The 27,741-nt window shown below is 46.1% G+C and overlaps 1 protein-coding gene across 4 annotated transcripts; it reads left to right on the plus strand.

Moving 5' to 3' along the window:
* Positions 1-9,212: 9,212 nt before the first annotated feature.
* On the plus strand, positions 9,213-27,287 carry E2F8 (E2F transcription factor 8). Of its 4 annotated transcripts, none has more exons than XM_064576742.1 (13): positions 9,213-9,494; positions 10,689-10,816; positions 13,056-13,334; positions 13,740-13,896; positions 15,598-15,912; positions 16,132-16,293; positions 18,327-18,464; positions 20,183-20,386; positions 20,693-20,780; positions 21,039-21,570; positions 25,605-25,737; positions 25,855-26,243; positions 26,539-27,287. In XM_064576742.1, exons 2-13 carry the CDS (start codon positions 10,802-10,804, stop codon positions 26,719-26,721), a joined length of 2,595 nt encoding a protein of 864 aa, XP_064432812.1. In that variant the 5' UTR covers positions 9,213-9,494; positions 10,689-10,801; the 3' UTR covers positions 26,722-27,287. The 4 variants fall into 4 exon arrangements, with proteins under 4 accessions (XP_064432812.1, XP_064432811.1, XP_045749973.1 ...); XM_064576741.1 differs by having other exon boundaries at positions 9,214-9,506; XM_045894017.3 differs by lacking the exon at positions 9,213-9,494 and adding an exon at positions 9,950-10,362.
* The last annotated feature ends 454 nt before the right edge of the window (positions 27,288-27,741 follow it).

Here is a 27,741-nt window from a genome sequence, read left to right on the forward strand (position 1 = left end):
TCTTTAAGTCCGTAAAGTAGCTCCTATGTGAATGAACCTATTAGGGTCAGGACCGTCCACGGAGAGGCAGCCATAGTGAGAACCTAGGTTCTGGAGACAGACTGCGTGAATTTGAATCCTGGGTCTATCATTAATTCTTTGACAAGTCAGTTCAGCTCATTGGGCCCTGGTTTCCTCATCTCTGTCATGGGGACAATAGTATCACCTATCTTTTGGGGTGGATGCAAGGATTAAAGGAATTATTACCTGTAAAAGTACTAAGAACACTGTCTGGCACACAGTAAACGCCCAAAATGTGGCTTATTTCTTCCCAGTTAGTTTCCTCTCTTCATTAGTTCATTCATTCAACCAAGTAACGGCCCACTATGCACAAGGCACTATGCTAATGACAATGACCGTAGCAGGGGATGCACGCGCACATGCATGCACGCCTTCCACCATCACGCTGGGATTAGGGAGGAAGGGTTACATGTGACACGTACTATTGAAGCGCTACAAAATGCTCCGGGGGGCATCATTCCTGCAAGGCAACCAGAGAAGGCTTCACTGAAGACAGGCCACGGGGAGATTTTAACAGAGGGGAGACTGAGTAGAAAGATGTGTAACATTCTAGGCAGAAGGTATAGCATGTGCAAAGATCCTGAGTCAGAAGATCCAAGGCAGGGGCACCTGGGTGGCACAGTCCGTTGGGCCTCCGACTCCTGATTTCAGCTCAGGTCATGATCTCATGGTCGTGGGATGGAGCCTTGCATCGGCTCCGCACTCAGCATGGAGTCTGCTTGGGATTCTCTCTCCCTCTGCCTCTGCCCTTTCTCTCTAAAATAAATAAATACATCTTAAAAACAAAAGATAACATTAAAAAAACAAAGACCCAAGGCAACATCAAGTTATTGCCGGAAGTGATGGGTAAGGCCAGAAATCAGTTTTGAGGTCATCTGTGTCTGGGGGTGGGAAGTAGAGAGGTGGGTCTCGATTTCAAGCCTTGAATATTAACTTTATCCTATGAGCCATGGAAAGTCCCTGGAACATTTTAAATGACAGATTTTAGGACAAAGCAGTGTTAAAGGAAGATGATTCTGGCAGGGTGAGCAGAAAGGATGGAAAAGGAAAAGACTGGTGACAATGTGAACTAGGAGGCTACTGCAGCCATCCAAGCATGCAGTACCAGGGGTGAGAATGAAAAGAAATGCAAGGGACATTGGGAAAGGCAAAGGACAGGACTCAGTGACCAAGAGGATGTGCAGAGCAAGGATAAAGAGGAGGAGGAGATAACTGTACGGTTTTGAATATGAGTAGCATGGACAGAAACGGAGGCTTGCTGGTCCACGAAAGATTCTGATTCCCAGTTGCATAGAGTAGAAGTTCTGAACATGGGCTTAAGGGTGGAACAGTTAGGTATACGTGCTCTGCTATTTGCTAGCTGGGTTACCCTCAGCCCGTTTTAACCTCCCAGAGCTTTTCTCATTCGCAAAATAGGGGTAAAAACAACATACTTCTCACGGATGTGAAGATTAAGTTAAGAGAATAATGTGATGAAAACGTAAAGCACCTGCAAAGTACCTGTCCAAAGAGAGCGCAAAGTAAATGCCAAATGAAAGAATGCCAGGGCCCCAAACAGAGGATACAAAAGTATTTAATAATACTCTACACTCAAATTCCCCAGAACAAATATTCACGTTTTGATGATTCAGAAACTCTTTCCAGATCTTGCAGAAGCACCTACATCACAACATACTGTCATTGTGTTAAAGCCCCCCCCAAAGCACTAGTTGGCACATACTTGGATCAGGTTAAAAATAAACCAGCTCAGTGTATGGCTTTTGAGCCAGAAGGAGAAAGAGCAGCGAGGAAGAATCCCCACTAATGGAATTGGACCACTGAATTTGGGTAAATTCCTCCCATATTCTCATCAAGGACCCCATCATCTTCCTTCCCCCGCCTCTCAGGCAACACCAGCTTCCACATGCCTTTCCTGATTTCCTGTGACAAGCGTGGTGAAGATGATCCCAGGGGCTGCTGACCAGTCAGCTGCGGTGTGTGAACTTCAAAGGCCTACTGACACAGCTGCAGGCCCCTGAGCCAGGGGCCAGGGGGGCAGGCCTGTCTGAAATGCTTGAGCCATACCTCGAGAGCAGCAAAAGGGCAAAGGGACCAATAAGCCATCCCAGTTCTTGGAGGGAGCGCTGTTATTTAGGCAACAAAAATTCAACGTGCCAAAGCAAACCGGTTCTATCAAATGGGCCCCTGGGGTTTGGAAACTACAGGCCTAAATCTTGGTCTCATCCATTTTCTGTCACTGCAGAGGTCTGCTCACAGCTGATGTCTGATTGCAGGCAAAACTGCCCTTCAGCCAAACTGCTGTGAAGTTTTCAAAAATACCCGGGACCCTCTGAGACAATCCTGTAAACGTCCGAAAAAAACAAAAAGACAGCAAGCTCTGAAGCAGTCTGTCAGTCTGTCTGTCTGCCAGACTTCAAAGCCTGTGCCTCCTCCAGGCTCCAAGGGAGTTCAGCGTCAGCATTGAGTCATACCATGTTGGAAGGTTCAAGGAAGCAAGTCTGCTCCCCCCATATCACAGGGGACACATGCAGCTCAGGAGTTGGGTGGCGTGTCTTCGATCACACAGCACGTGACGGTTCCTATGGTGGAAATCAATAAGCTAGCAAGATGTTGGATCCTATTAAAAAAACGATTTCCTTATAATCAAATAACAATGTTTTAAAACTTTTTTTTTTTTTTTTTTTTTTTTACATTCATCACCTCAGTTGGTCCCACACCATCAATGAAGTCTTTATGGTCACTGACATTTCCAGCCCCTTTCACAGAAAAGGAATCTGAGTTTCAGAGAGGTCCATGGCTTGCCCTAGGTCACAGAACTAGCAGGTGCCACATACAGGGCTAGAGCCAGAGTCTTTGGGTTCTAAGCCAGCTGGCCAGTATTAACCAAATCCAATTCTATGTCCTGGGCTGTGCTTAGAGGAATTAAGATGTGGATGTGCTGGGAGAAGAGATACAGAACAGCAGAGAGCAGGGGAGGCAATATGTACTAAAAGAGCCAACAAACTCGATGAGAAACCTTAAATGATGATGCACTTACTAATTCTACTAAGAGATAAAAGTATGTTATCGTAGAGGATTTTTTCTTGTTCAATGTATTTTTCTCAAGCATTTCTATAAATTCAGTCCAAAAAAAAACCTGAAGCAGACTAGTGGTTGTAGGTTTCCAAAGATCTGCCCCAACAGCTGAGCACTGACAGAGTAGCAGGGGATGGCGGGAGGTAGCAGAAGGGGGCAGAGAATGCAGACCCGGGTGGCCAGGAGGAATGATTTCCTGGCCAAATAGTCTGGCTCCTAGGAATCTTTTTCCCCAGAGGGATTACAACCAGAAAAAATAAAAACAAAAATGAATGTTTTCATTCGTTCAAATGTTTTGAATATTTTATTCATTTCAATGTTTTATTCATTCAGAAATGCCTGGATTATAATAATATACAGTAACTATCACTTAGTATTTACCCTAATGTGCGAACGTTGTGCTCAGTCCTTTACGTCCATTATCCCATCTTACCCCCACAGCAACCTGATTTCAGTGAGGAGAATGTGGGGCTCAGAGAGGTTAAGTAATTTACCTAAGGTCATACAGATGTCATGATGAGGTAGGTGATTCTGAACCAAGATCTCTTTCCCTCCAAAGGCCTGATTTGTATCCACATCCTATCCTCGTTCCAAGAAGATAATGGAGTAGAAGATGACTCTCCTGCTCCCTTCTCCAATCCCTGAGTTTCCCTCAGAGGCGGCCGTCTAGGATATGACACAGATAGGACATTTTCACAATGACATCAAGATAACAAATACCTCAAAATTTTGGTTAACCAGTATCTTGCCCTTTTTTAATAAAAGTGTCATTTTGCATTATTCAAATAAGATTTTTATTTCAAAGACTGAATTTGGAACGAAGCTTAGCACTGATTAAAAAGCACATGTAAAACGATCCATTTTGTGGGCAGATTCTAATGCAATTACTGCAACCGATTTCCATACTGAAAAATACTGTGTTTTTATTGAGCATTTGCAGTTAAAGCTGAGAGGGGAGCTATCTACATCTTTTCAGAAGATCCTAAGTATTTTGCCAACAAAATGAATTATGTATGTCCTAGTCAATCTCTGTTTAGTATGATAAAGCAGCACAGTGAGCAGCTGAATTTTACCCAATGACATCTGGGTATCGTGGGATATATTAGGTCAGACCAGATCCTGGAAACCAGAAGTTTAAGGGGAATTCACAGGTGCCAAGGAGGGAGAAGATACCTGCTAGAGGAAGAAATGGGATGCTGGCGGGCCCGGTGACTGCCTGTAACCCTGTGGGGCAATGTCCCCCAGGCTGCCTTGGCTGATCAGGAACCTGCTCTGTCTTCCCGGCTCCCCACTCCAGGACACAACTGCGAGCCAGGCCAGCTTTAACTAACTCACTTAAGCTGACTTCACTGATCATTCCAGGAGACAGCAGGCCTCCTCCAGGGACTCTGAAGCAGCAGTCTGAAAGGCTCAGAAAAGCAAACAACTTCTCCAAATGAAGGCCATGTCCCTGGAAAAGAAAAAGAGAGAAAGAAGAGTGGTAAGTGAAAATTTGGCCTTGTTGCTCTGACCTGAGGGCAGCTACCGTACCCAGCAGTCCCTGGGCTCAGAGCAAGTGACCCACACATGTGGCCCAAAGGAGGAAAGAACAGAACGTGGGTTCCAAGGGAAGAAAAAGACCTACAGAAAACTAACTAAATAAGTAAGTACAATAGAGGAAGAACATAGAAAAAAGTCATATTTGCTAAATTGAGGGGTAGCAGAGAGGTCTCATATTTATAGGAGAAAAACAAGATAATAGTAATAATAATAGTAGTTAACACTTTGTGCCAGGCACTGTTCTACTGCTTGACTGTAAATTCCAAAAGTGCAAGGACTTTGCCTCTTTCACTCACCTGTATGTACAGAGCACCTCATTTAGGGCTTGGGAGCAGAGTAGGCGTTCAGGATATTATGCTTTAGTAAATGAATAGAGAAAACAGAGTCATGAGTATGGGAGGGGTTGGAAATACTATTTAGCTAAAGTAAAAAGAAAAAATTTAAAGGGTGGTAATTATGAGTTCATTTTCTCCAACACTGAGAACCAAGTAGGTGTCAGGCATTGAACTTGGCCCTGATGATAAAGAGGTTAAAAAACAAGGCATCCTCTGGGCTTGGTGAGATGGCACTCAAAACTAGGGCCTTATTCAATGAGCCAACATTTATCAAGCCCCTGCTATGGGCCAGGCACCCAGCTGGGCACTGGGGGGAGAGAGAGATAAGGAAGTCCCTTTCCCTGCCCTCCAGGAGCTCACAGTGGTATAGGCGGGCTGTCTGTAACAGAGATGAATGGACAAGGTTGTGATCAAGACAGGAGGTGAGGAATCTGCCTTCTGAAGGGGATCAGAACAGTTACCCTTTGTTACCAGACTTCAAACAAAGGGTAATAATTGCTGATCAAGGAGGTTATGGGATTCCTCCACTGACTGGGACTTTTTCATGTAAGAAATCCCACCCACCCACCCCCAGGAACCTGTATATATACACTTTTTGGTATATATATACATTTTTAATGTTCTAGAACCTGGAAAAAAATGGGTTCTTCCAATCTACAAATAAGCACTAAGACTACATGATCCTCAGCTCTGTGGCAATTTTAAGATCAGATGCTACAATAGGGGTGCCTGGGTGGCTCATTCGTTAGGCATCTGCCTTCGGCTCAGGTCATGATCCCAGGGTCCTGGGATCGAGCCCCACATCGGGCTCCCTGCTCCTCGGGAAGCCTGCTTCTCCCTCTCCCACTCCCCCTGCCTGTGTTCCTGCTCTCGCTATCTCTCTCTCTGTAAATAAATAAATAAAATCTTAAAAAAAAAAAAAAGATCAGATGCTACAGTAATACAATGAGGACAGAACTCAGACTCCAATTCTATAAAAGGGTTCTCCGTATTTTGTGTTCAGTTATCCCCAAGGCATTTAAAAAATTTAGATGCGGTAATTGCTCGATATATGGCAGCAACTGTTGCTGCTGCAGCTGAGTCCAGGGCTGCAAATATCCATCCAGGGCTCATCCGCTGAATGAGGTTTCCCAAAGGAAGTCAAGGAGAGCTGACAGGGACTTCTTACCCAGCCGCCTGCCGGGGCCAGCAGGCTCCGACCAAATCTAGCTCCACGGTGGGCACAAGCCAACTCCAGGCTGTCCCGCCTCCTGCGTCCCTTCTATCCACCTGCTTTAAACCCTGCCCAGATTGGACCCAGCACAATTCATCTGGAGACAAAGTAACTAACTAGTTAAAAGAATCCGGGAGGACCGAGATCTGGTCGGGAGCAGCTGCGAGCTAATCCAGCACACGGGGATTTGTGCCATTTAAAGCCCTAGACGGCTCTTTTGCGGTGGCTATGCCAACTCATGCTGCCAAAAAAGCACAACCCCGCATTGCCCCACTGGGTCGAACTTGGGAGGTGGGGCGGCAAGACGAAAAAGGACTAGGAGACGAGCTAGAGCACCTCCCTCTCTAGCCCTGGGCCCGCCTGGTTGGGGGCGGGGAGCTGCTCTTTCCACACCCCACCACCCTTGCGAGGCTCTGGTGATGATGACAAAACAGGATTCCCAAATCCTGAGCGTGTCCTTTGAATCTAGACACCTCAGATGACACTCATCTTTCCCCCTTACTTCTTTCCCCCCTCTTTAGTGCTTAGTGTCTTACACAACACCTCACCCTCCACGTTGTGCAAACCATTAAGCGCAGAGTTGAAAAACTGGTCTAACTTCAGCGAGACACAGATTACACAACATGGTGAACGAAGGACCCAAAATGAACGAATGAATATTCCCTTGGATTTTATAGCTAGTAAACGCAAAACACGTTGGATGGGGAAGTAACAAAAAAGACTTCAAACCTGTCCCCTCCTCCTTCCTGCTCGGCTATGCAGTGAACATTAAAGTTTCCCTTTATATTCGTGCTGAATTTCACATCAACACATGAGGCAGTGTCGAGTGGAAATACTTCAGCTTGCTTTTTCATTACCTTTACATAAAAGATCTGTTACGACTTTAAAACTCATTCATTTCACTCTTAGTAGAGCTACTTTTCATCAGTCAGTGACTTGGATTTTAATTTCACATGTTTCAGTAAGATACGACAGTTGGCATCCAAACAAGAATGGCTATATCCCACTTTTCCTATTATTTGGTTATGCTGGGGGTATGGGGAGGGGTAGATGCTTACAGACTCGTCTCAGGTGTCACCAACATTGTTTCCAGAGGAACTTCCAGAGGCAGTGAAATTGAATATATGAACTGGGAGCAGGTAGACCTGGATTCCAATTCTGACTCTGTAGTTAACTTGGCCATCACTTAACCCTTTTCGTACCTCAGTTTTCTTCTCTATAAAGTGGGACACAACTATCCTGTGAAGTAGGCGAGGCCAGCACCAGCACCTGAAGAACGCAGCTTTCAGTGGAAAGCCCTTAGGAGTAAACAGACTTGGCTTCCAACCCCAGTCCTGCCGCTTAGGGACCGTTACTGTAAAATGCGCTACTTCACTTTCCTGACCCATGGTGAACACCTGTGCTGAGTATTAAATGAGATGCCATCTGTGCATCACAGAGGTGGCTGCTCGCTGCACTGTTTGCCTTACAGGTCCTTGGCACTCAGACCCCTGGGGCATCAATGGCCATGTAGATCAGGTATGAACCGGTTAGTCACCGCCTCTGAACACAGGGGAGCGGGAGCACCCTATAAGCGCTGGGGATGGGGGGCAGGGAGGGCAACAATCTGAAACAGATAGTGGCTAAAGCGGAAACACCATCCGCCCCCCTTCTGCTGAGGAAAAGGGGTACCTGGGCTCAAGAACAAGCAGCTGCTTAGTGCTGTCGGTGGTGAGACCTCTGCCCAATGACCTTCGCTTTAGTTTAAATCTGAGACGTTCTGCACAGCACCCGAAAGGCGGGCTTTCAGGTACAAGTGCCTGAAGTCGATGTGGCCCGTGCCCCGTGGCTGGCGGCGAGGGGAGGACAGGGGCACCACAGCCCCTGCGCACCCCAGGGTCGCAATTCGCGGGGAGAAAGAACCACCATTCGCAACCCGGACCCCAGGCCCTACGGTCGGTCGCTGCGGCTCGGCGACCCCAGCCTCTAAATCACAACATCCCCGCCCTTATACTGCGTTCGGGAATATGGGAATGTCCCGCGCGGCAAGTCAGCCTTGGTGCTTCCCTGACACATGAGCGAGCCTGGGAGATCCTGGACGTGGGCCTTGCTGGAACTTAGAGACGCGAGACTACAAAAGAGGGGAAAGAGCTCAAACCAAACCGTCGGGAGATGGGCGCCCTGATCTAGGCGCGGTTGGGCAATACATGCCGGACCGCAACTCCAGCACGGGTCCCCAGAAAAGGGGAAACGCTTTAAGGCAGAGAACCGCGGGGCAAGCCAACACGGGCGCACGCAATCCAGGCACCGGCAAGGCAGCTCTGTCTGCAAAACGAGGGCTTTGGACTAGAGCGTCTCCCAGTCCTGCTATTAATCTAGAACTCTACAGTATTCCATGCTGAAGCTGTCTGAGGCTCGGAAACCGGAAAAAGAGGGGAAAGCGAGGGAAGCCGGCGAGGGGGGGGAAAGGGAGGAGCGGGTGGAAGACCACGAGAGGGAAGACTGCGGACGCCCGGAACAGGCTTGGCGGGTTTTCAACCTTACTACACCTCCTCCCCACCTGAGTTCTCACAGCTCGGCCGAGACCCCACGCCCATCGAGTTTGGGCACCAGTTAGTCAAGCTTCTCCTTCTACACACCAGTTTCTAGAAGCCATGGGGCAGGTGGTGGGCAGCACAATAATGCATGCCAGAGATGGAAGGGGGAATGGTGCCGGCTGGGGTCCGGAGGGCAGGTGAGTAGATCTGGAGCTAGGCAGGGAGTGGGACGGCCGGACTGGGAATCGCAGAGCGCCCGCGTCTCAGCCCTCATGCCCCGGCAGGGCCAAACTTCATTCCCCAACTTTAGCAAGGGGAGGGGGTGTTCGGAAAAAAAAAAGGGGGAAAAAAAAAGTTGCTGAACTTTTCCCCCAACTCTGTCGTGGAGGCGGGACCGGAGGGCGGTGCCTACACCCTGATTCGCCGCCGGCTCTTGTCTGGAGGCTCCGATTGGCGCGCGGGGTCCGGGGCCGGGAAGAGCGGGCGTGGGGGAGGGGAGCGGCCCTCCCAGCCCGCGGGATCGGCTCGCGCCGGGAGCGGGTTAATTTCAAATCGGGGGCTTGACTGCTCCTGGACGGTCACGCTCCCTCTGCCCGCCCGCCGGCCCGCCAGTCCCGGTCCCGGCGTTTCCCTCCGCGGCACCCACCTCGGCGCTGCTTGAGGACCGACTGACGGCCCGACACGAGGGCTCCCGGACCTGAGCGGGGAAGGGGCGCCGAGGAGTCCCCGCTCAGCCCCGCCGGCTCCAACCGTGAGGTGAACTGACAGGTCAGCGGGACGCAGAGGGATGCGGCGCCCAGCCGGCCCGGCACCGGGAGAGGGCTCGGGCGGGCAGCGGCAGAGACGGCCGTTTCCCGCCTCTCGCTCCGCCGGGGGCCGTGGAGGGAGGAGCTGAGCTCCCGCGCAGAGGGGAGGGGGCGAGCGAGGGGGAGGGGCGGGGATACCGTGGTTCCGGGCGCGGGTTTGCCCGCGCTCAAGCCCCGCGCAGCTAAGGGGCGGTGCCGGCCACGGTCCGGCTTTCCGCGCCAAATTTTTAAATCGAAGGCGGAAGGTTCGGACCCGCCCCTGGCGCCGCCAGCCAATCGCAGGCCCGCGTCCAGCTCTCTGATTGGTTAGGAATCGTTGCCCTGGGAACCGCGAAGATGCTGTCCGGGAACTGCAGGGCTGGTGGCGCGCGGACTGGGCCCGGGGGGAGGGGTAGTTAGCCCGGCGAAGAGGGAAGTGCGCGGGGCGCGGAGCGGGTGGCGGCAGGGGGACTGTACCTGGTTGCTTTACTGAACAAATGCAGCCTCCTTGGTAAGATCCAAGATCGTGGCGTGAACTGGCCAACCGAACTGAGAGCACCCAGCGCTTTGCATCTTTAAGGATGTCTTTAAAAAAGGGGAAAGTCTTAATCATAAGGCGCTCTTTAAATACCCAGAGTACTTTTGGAGCTTAAGGACTGAATTTGGAAGTTTCCTATCAAGCTATTTCCCGAGACTTTACCGCTGACCCTGTGCACGTGTGTGTCAGGGGAAAAATTCAGGCATCTAGACGCAGACTTTTGTCGAGATGCTTGGGGTCGTGTCTGCTCAGCCGGAACCAGGGCTGGGGCGCTGAGTCCCGAGCCCTGACCTGTGAACAGGTGGGTGCTTGTGCTTACTAAGGTCCATTTGGTGGGGTCCGGAGAATGGCGCGCCTTCTCTAAAGGTGGGAGAGGACTGTCACTGGAAGTTCTGTGGTTTCCTTTAAGTCTCATGACAGCAGATCGGTTTGCTGAAGGAATTTACTGGCGTTTGATGGAGTTCTCTGCCCAGGAGGACTATCTCTGGTCGGGAATAAAATGTAAATGTAATTTGTCATTTTTCGTTAGTCTTTGTTTAAGTGGCCTGTGGTGTCCATGAGGGAATATTCAACGGATCTCCTGGTTTTATTTTTCTTTAACTTTTTCTATTTCCTTTTCTTTTTAAGGAAAATAAACTTTTTAATAGAATTGATTGGACTACTTAAACCATCAGGGTGTTGGGAGAAACTCCAGATTTTTCATTTTTAAAGAAACTCTAAATGTATGAAAAATTTACAGAATGGAGAATGAAAAGGTACCTTTTTAATTTAGTATTCATCATCCCAGTTTTAAATGCAATATCATCCTGATTTAACCCCATAATTTTTCCATATCCAATATCTTATTAATGCCACATCCCTTTTTAGTTACCTTCTGTAAAAACCCAGAAGGAAGGGAAATTTAATTTTTAACGAGGTGAAGAGTTTGGCCAGAGGTAAAGTAATCCAGAGTTTTTAATGGTTTGATTCCAAATGGAAGTCTCAAAGAGATAAGCAGAGAGAAAAGGTAGTTTTAAGAATAATAAAATTTGTTAGCTGCATTATGATATTTCTCAGAATTCTTGAACAATTAGAATTCAGAGAGGGCATTTGACATGATTTGAGATCAGATTCCTTTTGAAGATAATTTTCTACCAAATCGGCAGCTTCTTAAACTTGGGGGCCACAACACTCAATTTGTGAGCTAGACATTTTGTAAAATAACAAAAGAATTTTCAGTAGGGGTGTCTTGACTGGTGTCCCACTACTGATAGGTTAAAAAAGGAAAAATGCAAAGTTCCTCGAAGGTTTAGATATTAGTCAAGTAAGAGAACTGCTATCTTTTCTGATAGTCTGAGGCAAAGGACAGCAGCCTTTAGAAAGATGCCATTCTTGGGTCCGCACCTCCCAGGTGCATTTGCTTAGGAGGGTCCCCCATTGTATCCATCACATTGATTTCCATGTAAGAACGCCATAGTTGGATTGAGGATATTCAGGTTCAAGGCCTGCACAACCTCTCTCAGCCAGGGTCTCCTCTTCTGCAGAATAGGACTACAGGATTTGATGAAAATTACAAATGGAAAAGCACTTGATAAATCCCAAGGAGTCGTAGACATGTTAAACAGTCCCATTAATCTTTGTTCCTAAAGTCACTGAGGAATTAGTGAGTCTCTGTGTTCTTTCACTTATTGCCATTCCAAACATTTTCTCTAAAATAGCCATAGGTAGTAAGAATGTGTGAAGTCCCCAGTGGCCAAAAGTAGAAGAAGAAACATAGTCTCATTCGTCTTATTTGTGCTGCTATTAATTTACCTTCATGTCTCAGTGGCAGTCCTGCCTCTGCCAGGAACTAGTTTTGTGACTTTGGATAACTAATTTTCTTTCTCTGGGCCCCATTTTTCCTTCTATAAAGTGAGAGAGTTAGGGGCGCCTGGGTGGCTCAGTCAGTTAGGCATCTGCCTTCCGCTCAGGTCATGATCCAGGGGTCCTGGGATAGAGCCCTGTGTTGGACTCCCTGATCAGCAGGGAGCCTGCTTCTCCCTCTCCCTCTGCTCCTCCCTCCTGCTTGCGCTCTCTCCCTCTTTCTCTCTCAAATAAATAAAGTCTTAGAAAAAAAATAATAAAGTGAGAGGGGTAAATATTGAAAGAGAAGACTTTTCCTTTGCTCTTAGGCACTCTGGATTTTGCTCCCTACTAGGTTTTTGTTTTTGTTTTTTGTTTTTAAGATTTTATTTATTCATTTGAGACACAGAGATAGAGAGAGAGAGAGCATGAGCAGGGTGAGAGGGAGAGGGAGAAGCAGGCTCCCCGCTGAGCAGGGAGCCCAATGCGGGGCCCAATCCCAGGACCCCGGGATCATGACCTGAGCCAAAGACAGACACTCAACCATGTAAGCCACCCAGGCGCCCCTCCCTTCTAGGTTTTGCCTGTAGGTATGACCGTAGGCTAGCCCTCACCCTTGTCTCCTTGGCTTTCTGACTCTTCCACATCAATGGTGTTTGATTGAGCATTCCATGCATGCAGCCATTGGGCCAGGCAGACACACACAGAGGAATGGGACTTGGTTTCTGCCATATAGGCCTTATTGCAGTGTCATGTGTGCAAGTCACTCCTAGGAGTTTTGGATCACCTAAATTTATCAGTCCTATTAGGGGAAGCTGAGTGAAAGGTATATGAGAACTCTCCATACTACCTGCAACACTTCTCTACGTCAAAAATTATATCAAAAAGGTTTTAAAATTAGGCCTTCAAGGTTTTTTTTTTTAATTCTTGGAACATAAGAAGAAAAATTTAAGTCTGTGCTTTACTGCAAGATTAAAAGTGGAAATTTAGCTAGTAAAAAGACAGTAAGTGTCAAGCGATCATTGGAAGAGTTACTAATTTAATCGACTCTCCAGCCTCATTAGGCATGTTTTCCTTAGCAATATTCTATTTATTGTACAATTTCTGAAATCGAAAGCTATCTGATAAATCCTGTTTAAAAGTGGATTTAATTGTTTACTTGTTTTAAACCAGGAAAATCTCTTTTTTGAGCCACATAAAAGAGGACTCATGAAAACACCTCTGAAGGAATCCATTGCAGCAAATATAGTGTTGACGGAGATCCAGCCTGACTTTGGCCCTTTGACCACACCCACCAAGCCCAAGGAAATCTCCCAGGGAGAACCGTGGACACCAACAGCCAACCTGAAAATGCTCATCAGTGCTGTGAGCCCCGAGATCCGAAACAGAGATCAGAAAAGGGGGTTGTTTGACAGCAGGAATGGATTACCTGAGGCCAAAGATTGTTTACATGTAGGTTTGCAAAAGACTGGGTGGAAACTGGTGGGCGCGTGCACCTCTGTGTGTGTGTGTGTGTGTGTGTGTGTGTGTGTGTGTGTGTGTAGGGAGTGGTAGCTGTTACAAAAGTGCCAGCAATATAAAGTATTGCCACCTACAGACTGTTACTAGCCTGCTTCTGAGCACAGGAAAGGTTTGGACTCCACCAAATACAGCACTAGGAATTCTGAGCCTTTGACTTATTTTCAGTTCAAGCTTCCTTTTTAGGTCTGCCAAGCAGTTTTATACTGGCTCCCACCTTTTTCCCCCAAATTTTGCAGTTGTTGAAGCTAAGCATGTTAGCCCTCAAGTGCAGAGGGCCCTAATAAACCTGTCAAACTTTATTTCCGACTCAGACATTATTTACCTCTTCTTTTGTAGGAACACTTATCCGGAGACGAATATGAGAAATCCCAACCAAGTCGAAAAGAGAAAAGTTTAGGATTGCTGTGTCATAAGTTCTTAGCACGATATCCTAACTATCCCAACCCCGCTGTGAATAATGACATCTGTCTTGACGAAGTCGCCGAGGAACTGAGTAAGTATGCAGAGCGTTCACAGAGACAGTTAGTAATTAAAGTGATTCCGTGGACTTGCTCCCTCAGACCCACACTCATCTAGCCAGGGTGTGTAATGGCATGGTAAATCTCTGAAGCCCTGTTAATTTAAGAATGAAGGCAGAGAGTTTCCAATTTCGGTGAGTCTTCAAACAGAAGGAAAAATGACAATGGAGATTTGCTTCTGATTGCATTTCAAAAGCTTGGAAGCTGTAAAGGAAGGCAACATTGTTTTAGGACTTGTTTCATAAACAGCTACAACTTTGAACTTCTGACTCGGTTCCCTCCTTGAAGAGCTGGGCTGAGCAACTAGGTATCTCCACAGTTTGCAATGGGGATGTGCTTCTGTGAGCCGAAGCCGGGCTTTAGCGCTCCCTGCCACTCAATCGACATGTTTGTGTTTGGCAAAAGTTACTGTGTTCCTCCCGCCCCTTTACTCCTTTCTCCAGACCCTTGAATCTAGTGACAGCTAAAAAGGGGTCTGTGGCAAATTTGGGATACCTTTGGAGTCATGAAAATGTTATAATCTGAAACTGAAGAGAGGATGCAGGATATTTTAACGTAGAGCTATCACTTCTTCAAAGAAAGTTTTACTCTTCAAATGCATGTTTATAAATATCAACTTGATTTCACATTTTAAGAATATGCCATTCAGATTCATCTACTCACATATCCTTAATTATAGCTACGTAAGGTATACCTTTAATTCAGCGGGTAGCTGTTCACACCAGTATGTGCCAGGCAATGTTGTAAAAGCTTGGGATGACATCAATGAATGACAAGAATAAAATCTTCCCTCCTATGGAACCTACTTTCTAGTGGGGCCTAAGAGATAAGTATGCAAAGGACAGACAATAAGGGGAGATAATTATGGGTATTATACAAAGCACATAGTAAGCAAGTAATAATAATGTATGTTAGAAGGTAATACATGCTGTGGGAAAAATAAAAGGTAGAACAGGGTAAAGGGGAGCCAGGAGTGCTGGGAGTGTGCTTTGCGACGTTAAGTTAGGTAGTCAGGTCAGACCTTGAGAAGGTGACATCTAAGCAAGAACCTGACAGAATGGAGGTGGGGAGCAGTGAGGGCATCGGGAGCAGGGATTCCGGGCAGAAGGAATAGCCCACTACAGAGGCCTTAAGACAAGGGCGTATCTGGCAGGTTCCAGGAACAGCAAGAAATCTCAGTGCTTTGTGCCTGTCGTATGACGGCTCTGTGTGCGCATGTTTGTGCATGCGTGCGTGTGTGTTTGCATGTGCGCACATGCTTTGAAGAATAATATAAAAAAACAGGTTGTAATGTGTAGAATTTAGAGTACTGAAGACTTGTTTTTGCCACTTACTGGCTCTGTACCTTGGGGAGGCTACTTAGCCAGTGTGAGCTGCTGTTCCCTCATCCGTAAAGTGTGAAATAATAATACCTGCCTCACCAGTTTACGATAGACATTTCCTCCAGCTGTATGGCCCCTAGTAGTCCTCAATGAATGTTACCTCTCTAATTCGTATTCTTGGTATACCCTATGAGAGCAGAAACAGGTCTTCCTCATCTTCACATTCTTCGTTGAGTGTAACTGAGTTCTATCATCCACACCCACTGATCAATAGACCATGGAAGAAAAAGTTACTCCGTTCTATACACCTTACAAAATCTGATCCTGGTACCAACAATTGCTCATTCTTTGCAGACGTTGAGCGGCGACGCATTTACGATATTGTGAATGTCCTGGAGAGTTTACATATGGTGAGCCGCCTGGCCAAAAACAGGTACACTTGGCACGGACGACATAATCTCAACAAAACCCTTGGGACTCTGAAAAGCGTCGGGGAGGAGAACAAGTATGCCGAGCAGATCATGATGATCAAAAAGAAAGAATATGAACAAGAGTTTGACTTCAGTAAGACTTACAGTATAGAGGATCAGATCATCAAATCAAACACGGGCCAGAACGGACACCCAGACATGTGTTTCGTCGAACTTCCTGGAGTGGAATTTCGGGCAGGTGAGCGAAGGTCGGGAGAGCCGGGCCGCACAGCACTTCTCACTAGAGGCAAAGGTTCCTTCCAGAACACTGTTCTAACACTGCTGCTGCCTTTTAACGTGTTAAAAAGCTGCAGTTGTCAACTGTCTGATCAGGCTGTGGTATTTTTAGCCTTGTTATTTTAGAAGTCACTTGTCCCTTCATGAATTTTAATTCTCTAATCCTCATCCTTCTCCAAAGCTTCTGTAAACAGCCGCAAAGATAAGTCGTTAAGAGTGATGAGCCAGAAATTTGTGATGCTGTTTTTGGTGTCAACGCCTCAGATAGTCAGCCTAGAAATCGCTGCCAAGATTTTAATTGGGGAAGACCATGTGGAAGATCTGGATAGAAGCAAGTTTAAAAGTAAGTGTCATGACTGCCATGGACTTTTGGGCCTCTTCGTAAACCATAAAATCTTACTTATGAACGGATGGCCAAATACATTTGCTATCCTGACATCTTCTCTAATTATGCTTCTGTACCTTCACCTCCCCCCAGAAGCCAGGATTACACTGTTTTTCGCTAACTTGTAGGATTCAAAGATATGTATGTAACTACTCTTGTTTGTCTGGCGCTCGGGCTTATAAACAGTTCCTTAAAAGTTACCTCCTTGGACACTGTAACATTGTCCCCACTTTGCACATGTGGACTATGTGGTACCCGAAGTCTAAGTGAGCAGTAAATTGTAAAGTGGGTCCAGAACCCAGGTCTCTGCTCTCAGATGTAAGCGTATAAATAACTCTTCTAAAATCGTTCCTAGAAGTGACCTACCTGCAGCACCATTGGCTTGCTGTTTTGAAAGAATGGTTTCAGCCAGACCCACTCAAAGTAGGAAGGGGGCCTGGACTGGGTTCCTGATGCGGAGATCTGCCCGCGCCTCAGGGACCGGCTTTGCAGGAGCCTCTAGGAAGAGAAGCATGTGGAAAGAAGGACTCAGCAGATGGGAGGGGGCTGCTGTGCGCCCACCTCTCCTGGAGCCACGTCCAGGCAGGGCACGAGGCTAGCCTGACCAGGGGACCCGCTGTGGGGAGTGCCCGGGAGCTCAGACTCCTTCCCCATCCCTGTAAAGCTGCGCTAGTTCCTTGAAAGTATATTCCAACATCCCCAGCTTGATAGTGACTCTATAAAGATAAAAGTAAGTCAAGGGTAAAGGCAATAATACCAGCAATTGGCTTGGGAGATGTGCAATTTCAGAAAACAGTCCCGGGACTACTGACAGGCTGCCTGATTTTTCTGACTCACCAGGCAGTTTTCAGCTCTCCATTTCACTGGTTAGTCACAGCATCAGAAACCATTCCAGGAACTGCAAATGGGTCATTTGCTGAATCCCCAGGGAATTCAGAACCCTCTGGCCTGGCTGTGAAGAAGGAGCCCAATTTATGATTTTGTACTATCAAGCTGGAAGTAGAGACAGACCTCTTGTAACAAAACTTTTTAAGATATGTAAGATTTGTAGAATTCACAAATCTCTGCTTTGCATATAACTTTAAGGACAGTATAAAAATTTACAAATTTTGATGGGGTAGAGAATCTTCCATGCTTATGAGCTAAGTAAATCTCATTGTTATAAACTATCACAGGCAGGAAAGCAGTACACTTTCTATCGGTGCTTTATTTGTTCATAAAACTCTTATGAATCCTCATTAGAAGATGCCCAGCAATGGGAACTTTTTATTAAAAAATCTGTAACGTAGGGCCTCCTGGGTGGCTCAGTCATTGGGCGTCTGCCTTTGGCTCGGGTCATGATCCCGGGGTCCTGGGATCGAGCCCCGCATCGGGCTCCCTGCTCAGCGGGAAGCCTGCTTCTCCCTCTCCCACTCCCCCTGCTTGTGTTCCCTCTCTCGCTGTGTCTCTCTCTGTCAAATAAATAAATAAAATCTTAAAAAAAAAAAAATCTGTAACGTAGTTCCCAATAGGGTGATCTCATGAAGTCTTTTTTCCTTTTTCAACCGTTGTCATTTCAAAATTCAGTACCCGCAGCAACTGAAGTCTTTTCAATATTTAAAACTATTTTTTGTTTGAATTAAAGCAGTCTCACCAGAATAACTTAAGAGTCACATTTTCCTCTGTCTGAGGTTGATGGCTGGGATAGCTCTCTGAATATACATGAAGTCTTTTTTTTTTAAAAGATTTTATTTATTCATTTGAGACACAGAGATAGAGAGAGAGCATGAGCAGGGGGAGAGGCAGAGGCAGAGGGAGAAGCAGGTTCCCTGCTTAGCCAGGAGCCCGATGTGCGGCTCGATCCCAGGACCCTGGGATCATGACCCGAGCCAAAGGCAGACACTTAACCATCTGAGCCACCCAGGTGCCCCTATACATAAAGTCTTTATGAAGCAAAGTCCTTTGATCTTTCATTATTCCACTAAGTGGTATATATACCTTTTATTTTCCAGCAAAAATTAGGAGGTTGTATGATATAGCTAATGTTCTGAGTAGCCTGAATCTTATCAAGAAAGTTCATGTTACAGAAGAAAGAGGCCGAAAACCAGCTTTTAAATGGACAGGCCCAGAAATCAGTCCAAGTCCCTGTGGTATGTATTTGCTTCCCTTCATTCCTTGCTTCGTTGTTGTGAATTAATGCGCATTGAGAGATATTCTCTCTTCCCCTCCCTGCCTACACTCCCACATGGAAAGGATGTCTATAAGTTGTTGGAAAGACAAAGATGACTGCCAATACGGAAAGTTTGGCAATGGGTTCCATCAGCAACCCACAGTCCAAAACACCTCCTACCCTGTACCCAAGAAGCAGAATCTGTGTGAAAGGCCCTAACAGCCTACACACACTGAGAATATGAAATGAATTCATTCCAGTATTAATATTCTAGTCTCCATCTCACCTCTGGTGTTCTGACATTTTATATTCCACCAAAGATCCCATGCCGAAATGTTTAAAGTGGCAAGAACACGGGCCATGGCGGCAGAGGGAAACTTAGCCACTTATTAGTTGTGTGGCCTTGAGCAAGTTTTATCTCCAAGGCTGTTTCCTCACCGGCAAAATGGGAAGAACAGTGGTGCCTTTGCAAGGTTATTGCGATTTTGAATATACATTGACTCTTGAACAACGCAGCATTTAGGAGTGCAGTCGAAAATCTGCATATGACTTTTGACTCCCCCAAAACTTAACTACTAATAGCCTATTGTTGACCAGAAGACTTAACAATAACATAAAGTCACTTAGCAAATACTTTGTATGTTATATGTATCATATACTATATTCTTACAATGAAGTAAGGTAGAAAAAAAATGTGACTAAGAAAATCATAAGGAAAAGAAAACACATTTACAGTACTACACTGTAAAAAATCCATGTATATGTGGACTCGTTGCAGTTCGAGCGTCCACTGTAATCTCAAGAGAGAGGTCCCTTGGTGCAGGGATTCTGAGTGTAGGCTCAGGGGCCAGACTGATGGGTTCATATCCCAGCCCACTTTCTACTAGCTTAGAGACCGAGGTCAGTGGGTTAATGTCTCAGAGATGGGGATGCATTTCCAAAGAAGTACCTACCTGGTGGAGTTGTTGAGAATGTCTTACTCCGTTCAGGCTGCTATAACCGAATACCATAGAGTAGGTGGCTTATAAACAACAGAAATTTATTTCTCACAGTTCTGGAGGCTGGAAAGTCCAAGGTCATGGCACCAACAGATTCATTGTCTTGCCAGAGCCTGCTTTCTAGATGACCGTCATTTTGTCATAACCTCACATGGTAGAAGGGACTAGAGAGCACTGTGGGGCCTCTTTCATAAGAGCCCTGATCCTATTCAAGAGGGCTCCACCGTCATGACCTAAGCACCTCCCAAAGGCCCCATCTCCTAACACCATCACATCAGGGGGGTTGGGATTTCAACCTGTGAACTTGAGGGGCCCAAATATTTAGTCCATCGCTGTGAGAGTTGCCATATTTCATTGGGTTAGGACTCCACCGATTAGAAGATGCCCAATTTTGTGTCTGTATCTGTAAGAAAGAGAAACCACTAATGATTACACTCCAGCACATCACTGGTTGGTTGTAAGACGCAGTGGGTTTCAGAGATGTTAACGTGTGAAATCTTACCTCCGAATTCAGTTAAAATAAGATTAACAAGGTTTTGTACCAAAAGCCCTTCAGACAGTGTCTGTCCCAGGGTCGGTGCTCTGTAACTGTTGATGCTTTCATTCCTAAAATCTATCTCAGACTACACTTAGGCTTCAGCTCCCATAAGAAAGTAGAGATTCTGGCCAGATTCTGACCCCCCGCCCTTCTCTCTTTCAGGCCTTGGCCCTGTTCTTCCTCTCCTCCCCTCCGATCTGGAAGAAAAGCGTCCTTCGAAAGACAACTGTGCCAAAAACCTCTTTTCCACGCGTGGGAAACCGAACTTCACTCGACACCCATCTCTTATCAAACTGGTAAAGAGTATAGAAAGCGACCGGAGGAAGATAAATTCTGCCCCCAGCAGCCCCATCAAGACCAACAAAGGTATGTTTTCAGTCGCATCGGGCTCTGCTCAGAATTCCTTTTCTATCTGATTCTTTAGCTTACTTGATCCCTATGGTACTTGTTAGAGAACTGTTTCAATACCCTTATACCCGGACCTACTTGAAGCCTAACCCATGTATGAATGAAAGGATAAAAAGTAAGTGGTGGGCTTTATCGTTTCATTGCTGTGTGATTTGGGGGGTGAGGTGCATGTGTTCTGTTCCTTTGACTTCAGTCATGTTTCATCTGTGTGAGCATTTATTCTTTTGCTTTGACCAACACCCCCCCACCTTTCTGTTTTACCAGCTGAGAGTTCTCAGAATTCGGCACCCTTCCCAAGTAAAATGGCTCAGCTCGCAGCTATTTGCAAAATGCAGTTAGAAGAGCAATCAAGGTAGGTTAGCAATACTTTTTGGTGGCAGGATGAATTACTTTTACATTGCATCATTAGGATTACTTATTTTATGTAAGAATATGCGCTAGCCTTGGAAACCGGCGAGATAATCTTTTCTATAACTCTTAGGCAGTCATTACAGACACTATCTGCTAGTTTCATAAACGCATGGCTTCCATTCGGGCCAGTCTAAAGTGGCAGAACATTTTAGAGAAAATGCGTTTCCACTGTGTCATGTTTTGAAATCTTGTCTCTTAGTGAACCCAGAAAGAAAGTGAAGGTACAGCCAGCAAGATCTGGGCAGTGCAAACCCATGGCCCCTCTGGACACCCCAGCAAATGCTGAGCTGGACCTGACGGCACCGTCCCTCATCCAGCCCCTGGGGGTGGTCCCCCTCCTCCCCAGCCCGCTGTCACCCGCAGTGCCAGTGATCCTACCTCAGGCCCCTTCGGGCCCATCGTATGCCATCTACCTGCAGCCTGCCCAAGCCCAGACCGTGACACCACCCCAAGGCCTGAGCCCCACAGTCTGCCCCACCCCCTCTTGTAAAGCTACAAGATCAAAAGACGCCGCAGATGCCACCACCGAGAAGGCCACCAGTGATGCCACCAAGTCCAGTGCCTGCGCCAGGCCCGGAAGCTTGCTGCCAGTGCCCGAGAGACCAGGTGCCAAGAACCGAGACAAGGAGCCTGCTGGAGAAAGAGGCTCAAAGAGGGCAAGCCTGCTCGAGGACAGTGGTTCCAAAAAGAAATTTAAAGAGGACCTAAAAGGACTTGAAAATGTCTCCGCAGTAAGTAGAGCCTTGAACTGTGTAAAGCTTTGGGAACTCTGCAGCTGATCAGAGGAGAAGGCAGTAGCTCTGAAATTAACCAGAGCAAAGGGCAGTTTCTCAGAAGACAAGGAACTGTTCCTTAGCATCCCATAATCCAAACAAAGCCCCAGACAGCTAATCCCCTGACTGGGATGACGGCAGGGATATATTTAACCTTTGGATGAAGGGATTATTTGCTCTCTTTTTAAAGCACCACAGGTGGTTGTCCTTAAGTCCATTTCTCTGTCACATACTGGAATGCAAACACCTGTCATGAAAGTCTTAAATAATTTACAAGCAGACGTAACCTCAAATGAATGGATGGATGTATAGGGTTCCTGTGACTCCTGCTTTCTGAGTCACTACCTGATGTTTGTTTGAGGTCATGTACCTGGCATCTGTTGCCTGGATGAGAAATTGCTCCCTCTGTTTTTACTTTCCACCTAAAATTTAACCCCAAATTTCTGTTCTGTGTACTAGAAAAGTCAAGCTTATCTTGGCAGACTGTAGGTATATTTGGTGCATTGGCTTCTAGGGATTTTGATGTTCCAGATCATTTTTTTCCTAGGTGGAGTTAAGTTTAGGAAGGAATTTATTAGATGCCTACCAGAAGTATTAGGCACTTTTATATACGTTATCTCATTTTTCTCCCTTGGGACAATTATATATGGAGGACATTATCACCAAATAAACCACCACTAAACGTGGAGGCAGATGTTAACCTCTCATTTTGTCCCAGCTCTTAACTCAAGCTATTTTATTTCTCTGCATCTTGTTTTTCCACCTCTATCAAGAATTTATTCCCCCAGTTTTTTCTGATCATCTCCTGGGTTGTAAAGCACTGTACTCTGGATCAAATCAAACCCAGCACCTGCCTTTGGTCACTGTTGCTTTTGAGTTCTTGCCCCAGGGCCCCGTTACAGGTTTTGTGAGGTTAAGTGCATTTATTACATGAGGGGCTTGTGATCCTTTTAAGGCACCGTATAAGCTGAAGGGTATTATCTGTAACTGTTGTTATTAAAGAGGCCTTAGAGTTTGTCAAATCTTCCCTGAGGATGGCTTCATGGTAACCATTCGAAACATCTATTATCTTAGCATAGTATCATTTTGCATTTAATATACATGCTAAGGGGGAAATCACCAGGCTTTGGCTTGACTCAATTTTCTGGGAGGTCCATAATCTCTTCGGGCCAATGGATATGATTTAATAATGGTCTCCTGTTGCTCACTTAGTCATTCAGGATTAGGATTTTCAGTGGATAGATTTTCCACATCCCTCTGCTTCTTTTCTCGTCTCTATGACTTCATTTTGACCATTTCTTTTTAGCATGGACTGAGCTGAACAAAGAAAATGAGAGATTCATGTGTCAATTCATTCATCAAACATTACTGAGAATCGACACTTCCATGGGGGGAGAAAAGGCAGTGTACAAATAAACACAAATACCTCAGGTAGTGAAGAATAAGAAGTAGTAAAAATAAAACAGCCTGATGGAACAGGAAGGAAGGGGTAAGAGGGCTAATGTAGGACTGACTAGATGAGAAACGTGCAAGCTGAAACATACCAAATTCATTCATCCTGCTAATTAATAGTTCTAATATAAAAAGACAAAAAGGAATTGGCATTATAGGTTAAAAGATTTCGTAAAGAATGTAGTTTGTAGAAAATGGAAAAATAATTATTAGAGTACTATAGGTTTTGCTGAAGATTTGAAAGAATTAAACCAGCAACCAGAATAACTTGTACTATGAGAGAGTATGATTAATGGTTAGCAAAGAACAGCTCTTTGTAAAATGCCTAAATCCACCCATTAAAAGTTTCTGTTCCTGTAGCTTTCAAGGAACCCAACCAGTAAAGTTATGGAAACAGTACCAAACCTTTAAGAAACAAAATTAATAAATAAATAACCGTGTCGTAGAACAGTGTGAGCATTGCGGATTCTGAATTCACTGGTTCCCAAGGAAAAGATGGGACCTATTAACAGCTAACTCAAAGCGTAGACTATTGTTTGGACAATGGCGAGAAGAAAGATCTGGAGGAAGATAAAAGGAGGGCCCCCAGGTTACAAGAGCTGCTTTTAGCTTTTGCCAGGCCTGCTCGTGGTAAAGAGGAAATGGACTTTTCAGACAGTTCAGCCACCCAGGCAGGCTCTGTTTGGTGAAATGCAGAGACCAAGCAGGCTTGGTGGGGGATACACACAACACAACACTGGCCATTTCTGTCGCAAATGTAACTTTATTGCCTAAAGCTTTTGCTCCATGACATTTGGGTCTGCGATATGAATTAATCAGTTCTCTTTTTTATCTATAGTTTTTGAACTCTGGTGCCCTGCCCTTTAGTTTGTATGTTATTAAGAGCATTTCCTCGGTATCACTGGAACCTAAAGTACTAAGGGAAAAAAAAAAAGCATAGTTGTATAATTACTTAGTTCTCAATGAGGGGTCAACAAACTTTTTTTGGAAAGGGCCAGATAGTAAATATTTTTGGCTTTGCAGGCCATATGGTCTCTGTGCTAACTATTCAACCCTGTCATTGTAAAAATACAAGAAAGCAGCTATAGACAGAACATAAATGAATGGGCATGGCTGTGTTCCAATACAATTTCATTCACACAACTAGCCCGGAGGTCACATTTTGGCCCGTGATTTTGGCAACCCCCTTCTCTAAATCACCATTTCTTAATATGTTTCCCTTGAATACCAATACTACCAAAAATTTAGCGGCCAAATCACCCAGGAAATGCTACATGCTGGGTGCCCCCTGGAAATTTACAATGCGTGCCATCATCAAAGCCCCTCAGGAATTCTCTAATAAAGACCCCATTTTCCTTCGTTCAGTTCAGCATTCCTGAGACCTGTTCGACCGTGATTCAAGTAGGGCCAACTTGCATCCCATGGAACCAGGGTTCCTCAGAATACTCTAGGAAATGACCATCCTACATGATTCAAAAACAATCCTATGGGGCGCCTGGGTGGCTCAGTCAGTTGAGCGTCTGCCTTCGGCTCAGGTCATGATCTCAGGATCCTGGGATCGAGCCCCACATCAGGCTCCCTGCTCGGCGGGAAGCCTGCTTCTCCCTCTCCCACTCCCCCTGCTTGTGTTCCCTCTCTAGCTGTCTCTCTCTCTGTCAAATAAATAAATAAAATCTTTAAAAAAAAAATTAATTAATTAAATCTTTAAGAAAAAAATCAGGGGTGCCTGGGTGGCTCAGTCGTTAAGCGTCTGCCTTCAGCTCAGGTCATGGTCCCAGGGTCCTGGGATAGAGCCCTGCATCGGGCTCCCTGCTCGGCGGGAAGCCTGCTTCTCCCTCTCCCACTCCCCCTGCTTGTATCCCCTCTCTCGCTGTCTGTCAAAAAATAAATAAAATCTTAAAAAAAAAAAAAGAACAATCCTATAATAATTCGGCAGTGCCATGATGGTGCCCAACTGCATTAAACGTGATTCTGATGGCACCACATCATACCAAAAAGTCTGCTGGTGGGACTTAAGATGTCAGTGTGTGGGGGGGTGCTGGGCAAATTCTACCCTTAAGCAGGCTCACTGCTAGCTTTAGAACACTTCCTAAGACCACAGACGGCATTTAAGAAACCTATGGCTTATGATAGTCAGGACAAATGTTGGACTAGGAGGGAGGGATATTGTCTTCTGCTAGCCAGAGAGCTGGCCCACCTGTAGCCCATACTGTTGGATGCTTTGGTCTTATAAGACAAACCGCCACTCGGGGCGCCTGGATGGCTCAGTCGTTGGGCTTCTGCCTTCGGCTCAGGTCATGATCCCAGGATCCTGGGATCGAGCCCCACATCTGGCTCCCTTCTTGGTGGGAAGCCTGCATCTCCCTCTCCCACTCCCCCTGCTTGTGTTCCCTCTCTCGCTAGCTCTCTCTCTGTCAAATAAAGAAATAAAATCTTAACAAAAAAAAGACAAACCACCGCTAAGGGATATGAGTCCTGGCACATGGGCATTGTCCTTCCATATTTGTGTGTAAAATAAATCCTTCCTCCTTGTTTTCTAGACCCTGTTCCCATCAGGATACCTAATCCCTCTCACCCAGTGCTCATCCCTGGGGACAGAGTCCATTCTGTCTAGTAAAGAAAACTCAAGTACGCTTTCCCCAAACCACAGGATCTACAGCTCCCCAATCACAGGTGCGTGTACGTAAAACACTATTCAGATGAGTGTCAGGCTCAAGTTCATGTAAGCCTTATAAGCTTCTCAGACAAATGCCTGTGCTTTTAAGATATCTTCCCCCCTTTTCTTTCCAGGTGTTATTCCAGTGACATCATCCGAACTCACTGCTGTTAATTTTCCCTCTTTCCATGTAACACCTTTGAAGCTAATGGTCTCACCAACTTCCGTGGCAGGCGTCCCTGTCGGGAACAGCCCGGCTCTCACTTCGAGCCACCCCGTTCCCGTCCAGAACCCAAGCTCAGCCATTGTAAACTTCACCCTGCAGCACTTGGGACTCCTCTCCCCCAGTGTGCAGGTGTCCGCCAGCCCGGGAGCTGTTCCCGTGTCTCCAAGAATAGAGGCTGTTAGTGTCGTACCAGACAATGCAGGCACTCAGCAAGGACGGGCCACCAGGTACGACTCTCCAGGCCCTGGACAGAACCAACCGAATGGACAATCAGTTGCTTTGACGGGGACACAACAGGTGAGAGCATTTCCAGTTAATGGATTTTTTTTCCCCTTGGGTTATTAAGGCCCAGATATCAGTATCATGGAAGACTTGCTTTTGCTTCTCTTCCCTGGAGAGGGAAAGGATGGGAGGAGGAGGAGACTGAAGGCCTCGCTGCCTTCCAAACCCAGGATGAGTACCCAAGGAGTCCACAGTCCTCCCGGCCCATTGCAGAATATGCCAGGCACACAGCAGGAGCCCTCGAGGCTAGTAGGCCATACCTATCTGTGTGGATTTGACGTCTTTTTCTTATTCCTCTCTTTCCAATCAGCCTGTTCCCGTGACACCCAAAGGGTCTCAGTCAGTGGCCGAAAGTTTCTTCCGGACCCCAGGTGGACCAGTGAAGCCGACAGGCCCATCCCACGTGGATTTCGATGGTGCTAATAAAACCTCCGTAGGAACTCTCTTTGTCCCACAGCGAAAACTGGAAGTCTCAACGGAGGATGTCCGTTAATTGACATACTGGGCTTCATTTACTTTTCTAAAGAGTTGTTTAATAGAGAAGATGTGATCAGACTGGTTTGGAGAATACATTCTCTGAAAATACTGTAAATATGTTGGGAGTTTACTTAATTTCAAAGCAGACACTTGTTTTCCTACACACACACATACATGCACACACACACAAACACATATATTTGTACTAAGCTAATTTCAGCCATCGGTCCTACCAGGTAAAAGCAAAATGTTGAACTAAGGTGTATTAACTTCTGGAGGAAAGGGTTCATTGTCTCACTGTGCCTATAATTATGCAATGTAAGCGTATTAAAGTTGACTTCCTTTTGAGTGACTCTGTGACATGCGCAATGCAGCATTCTTGTCACCTTTGCACAATGAAAACGCTGTGATGTATAATGTATTTTTAAATGAGAGGGCTATAGCTATATTTTTTGTAATTCCTTTAATCTGTTCTTGTTGCCATGTGTCCTTTTGTAAAGTTTGCAGCAATCCTCAATCAAGTCTATGGAAAAATTATTTATAAAGCGTATTTTTAATCATAAGTTGTTCAAATTAAAACTTTTCTAAAATGTATTTCACATTTTCATTTGGCCGGTTCGGGCACTGCTGGGAGAAAATGAAAGCCTCACTAGCTGGGGAGGCAGATCCTTGGTAAGGACGGTACCTCCTGAGTTCCCGTAGATGCGCCACGTTTATAAAATGTTCCTACATTCCTTCCCACTTTTGATCCTCGCTGTGGCTCTACTTTTCAGCGGTTAAAATGGCTTTGGAGAGGCTGTTGCTGGGCCACGGACTCCCAGCTGAGTCTCCTGCACTTTCCATCATGCCTGGGGAGATTAGAAATGAAAGAGAGGAGCAGGGGCACTTCCTATGCGGGCCTGACCCGACCCGCATCCAGCCTGTCTCCTGCCGTCTACAGAGGAGGGGCTGCAGTTCAGTCCTCCCACCACACTTTCCAAACAGCCAGGCTTCGGGGATAGGAAAGCAGCAGTAGGGATTCTAATTTACTCAAGGA

Source organism: Mirounga angustirostris, unplaced genomic scaffold (genome assembly GCF_029215605.1).
Source record: "Mirounga angustirostris isolate CCGP_5_RB_7025 unplaced genomic scaffold, mMirAng1.0.hap1 SCAF_13, whole genome shotgun sequence".
NCBI classification, from domain to species: Eukaryota; Metazoa; Chordata; class Mammalia; order Carnivora; family Phocidae; genus Mirounga; species Mirounga angustirostris.

Excerpts from the sequence above, each read along its gene's own strand:
- E2F8 (XM_064576742.1), top strand. Across the intron at positions 13,335-13,739 it reads AGGCCAAAGATTGTTTACAT|GAACACTTATCCGGAGACGA; the intron begins GTAGGTTTGCAA and ends CTTCTTTTGTAG. Across the intron at positions 15,913-16,131 it reads TGGAGTGGAATTTCGGGCAG|CTTCTGTAAACAGCCGCAAA; the intron begins GTGAGCGAAGGT and ends CCTTCTCCAAAG.